Here is a 2,500-nt window from a genome sequence, read left to right on the forward strand (position 1 = left end):
CCGCCCCCTTGGCCCCTTCCCCCGCCCTCCCCTTCCTCCTCTCCTTTGGAGCCCCCTCCACAGCCCCAGAAACCACCCCAGCAGTTTTACAAGCTGGATTACCAACCCCCTCGCCCCCAGAAGCAGCCCGTGTTCCGCCCTCCTCCTGTCCAGCCTGTGCCACGCCCTCCCCAATACTATACGCCCCCACCCATGCCACACCCACCCCAATATCAAATGGCCCCGCCCATGCCACACCCACCCCAATATCAGATGGCTCCGCCCATGCCACACCCACCCCAATATCAGATGGCTCTGCCCATGCCACACCCACCCCAATATCAAATGGCCCCGCCCATGCCACGCCCTCCCCTGTACCAGATGGTACACCCGCCTCTCCCCAAGATGAGTGTGGGATGCCAGACAGATTATGACCCCCTCTTCCCTCCGTTGAAGGCACGGACCATCTGTTTCGTCCGTCTGTCTGTCTGTCCCCGTCTTTCCGCCTTGTTTCTGTCTGTCCTGCTGAAGCTGGTTGCCCTAAGGGAGGGCAGGGTAGGGACATATTGTGGCTATGTGTAGTGCTCTGTGAAGGTGTTATGAAGCGAGCTATGTATGCTCTGTGGAGGAGTTATGAAGTAGCAGCCTGCTTATGAAGGTGCTATGTATGCTCTATGGAGGAGTTATGAAGTAGCAGCCTGCTTATGAAGGTGCTATGTATGCTCTATGGAGGAGTTATGAAGTAGCAGCCTGCTTATGAAGGTGCTATGTATGCTCTATGGAGGAGTTATGAAGTAGCAGCCTGCTTATGAAGGTGCTATGTATGCTCTATGGAGGAGTTATGAAGTAGCAGCCTGCTTATGAAGGTGCTATGTATGCTCTGTGGAGGAGTTATGAAGTAGCAGCCTGCTTATGAAGGTGCTATGTATGCTCTATGGAGGAGTTATGAAGTAGCAGCCTGCTTATGAAGGTGCTATGTATGCTCTATGGAGGAGTTATGAAGTAGCAGCCTGCTTATGAAGGTGCTATGTATGCTCTATGGAGGAGTTATGAAGTAGCAGCCTGCTTATGAAGGTGCTATGTATGCTCTATGGAGGAGTTATGAAGTAGCAGCCTGCTTATGAAGGTGCTATGTATGCTCTGTGGAGGAGTTATGAAGTAGCAGCCTGCTTATGAAGGTGCTATGTATGCTCTATGGAGGAGTTATGAAGTAGCAGCCTGCTTATGAAGGTGCTATCTATGCTCTATGGAGGAGTTATGAAGTAGCAGCCTGCTTATGAAGGTGCTATGTATGCTCTATGGAGGAGTTATGAAGTAGCAGCCTGCTTATGAAGGTGCTATGTATACTTTATGAAGGTATTATGAAGAGGTAGCTCATGCTCATGGAGCTATTTTGTGTACTCTATGGAGGAGAGCATCCTGCTTATGAAGGCATTTTATAAACTCAGGCAGATTATGAAGGTGCTTTGTATGCTGTATGGAGGAGTTATGAAGTGGTAAGAGACTGCTTATGAAGGTGCTTTGTATGCTGTATGGAGATAGCATTAGGTGAGCCTGTGGCGGAGTGGAAGGGTGTGGTTCAGAGGTGCAGAATCCTGACAGTAGGGATCTGCGGGGGGAGGTGGGGGGGGGGGGGGAGTTGGTCTCACTGTGTTTATATCTGCCATGAGAAACACATTCCTATGAGCTGACGGGGGAAGTGAGGCAGAGCCTGCTGCTGCAAACATGCCCTGACAGGGGGTGTGGCCTGGGGTGCGGGGGAGCGGGGTGGGGGTGTGGCCTGGGTGAGGAAGGGACTTTGGTTTAATGATGTTATGCCAATTCCAAATGCCTGCTGCTGAAGTATTTTCCCCAAAGAGAGCAATACCATAGAAAAGGATCAGAAATGTGTGCAGTCTTGAGTAAAACTGCAGTGCTTTAATGTCTGAGTGCGCGTGCATTTGTTAGAAAACAAATACGTCGAAAGGGATGGGTATCTGTGCAGAATGTTGTGTTGTGTGTATTTGTGTTGCATGATTAATGTGGCTGCCTGAATGCCCTCTGACCTTTGACCTTTGACCTTTGACCTGTGACCTGTGACCTGGCTCTGCTCTCTCAGATCATGTCCCAGGGAAAGGTGTCATCGCCCCCGGGGACCAGTCAGGGGAACAAGCTGGACAACATGCTGGGAAGCCTGCAGTCCGACCTCAACCGGCTGGGTGTGCAGACCGTGGCCAAGGGCGTGTGTGGGGCCTGCCGCAAGCCCATCGTAGGACAGGTGAGGGGACCCTGACGCCACCCTCTCCACCTGCCCCCAAACTGCCCCTTGCTTTCGCCTGCCCTGAAAATGACTACCCCTCGCCTACAACTGCCCGAAACTAACTGCCCCTCACCTCCACCTGCCCCCAAACTACCCCTCGCCTCCGCCTGCCCTGAAACTAACTACCCCTCTCCTCTACCTGCCCCCATACGAACTACCCCTCACCTCCACCTGTCCCCAAACGAACTACCCCTCACCTCCACCTGTCCCCAAACTACCCCT

The 2,500-nt window shown here is 52.6% G+C and overlaps 1 protein-coding gene across 3 annotated transcripts in view; it reads left to right on the forward strand.

Annotated features, from left to right (window-relative positions):
* Positions 1–2,500, forward strand: part of LOC118212515 (paxillin-like) — a 32,943-nt gene that overhangs the window by 26,586 nt on the left and 3,857 nt on the right. For all 3 annotated transcript variants that reach the window (XM_035390446.1, XM_035390445.1, XM_035390444.1), the window contains exon 7: positions 2,078–2,236. In XM_035390446.1, the coding sequence (XP_035246337.1) occupies positions 2,078–2,236 (159 nt within the window). The remainder of the gene's footprint in view (positions 1–2,077; positions 2,237–2,500) is intronic.

The sequence above is a fragment of the Anguilla anguilla genome, chromosome 14, assembly GCF_013347855.1.
Source record: "Anguilla anguilla isolate fAngAng1 chromosome 14, fAngAng1.pri, whole genome shotgun sequence".
NCBI lineage: Eukaryota > Metazoa > Chordata > Actinopteri > Anguilliformes > Anguillidae > Anguilla > Anguilla anguilla.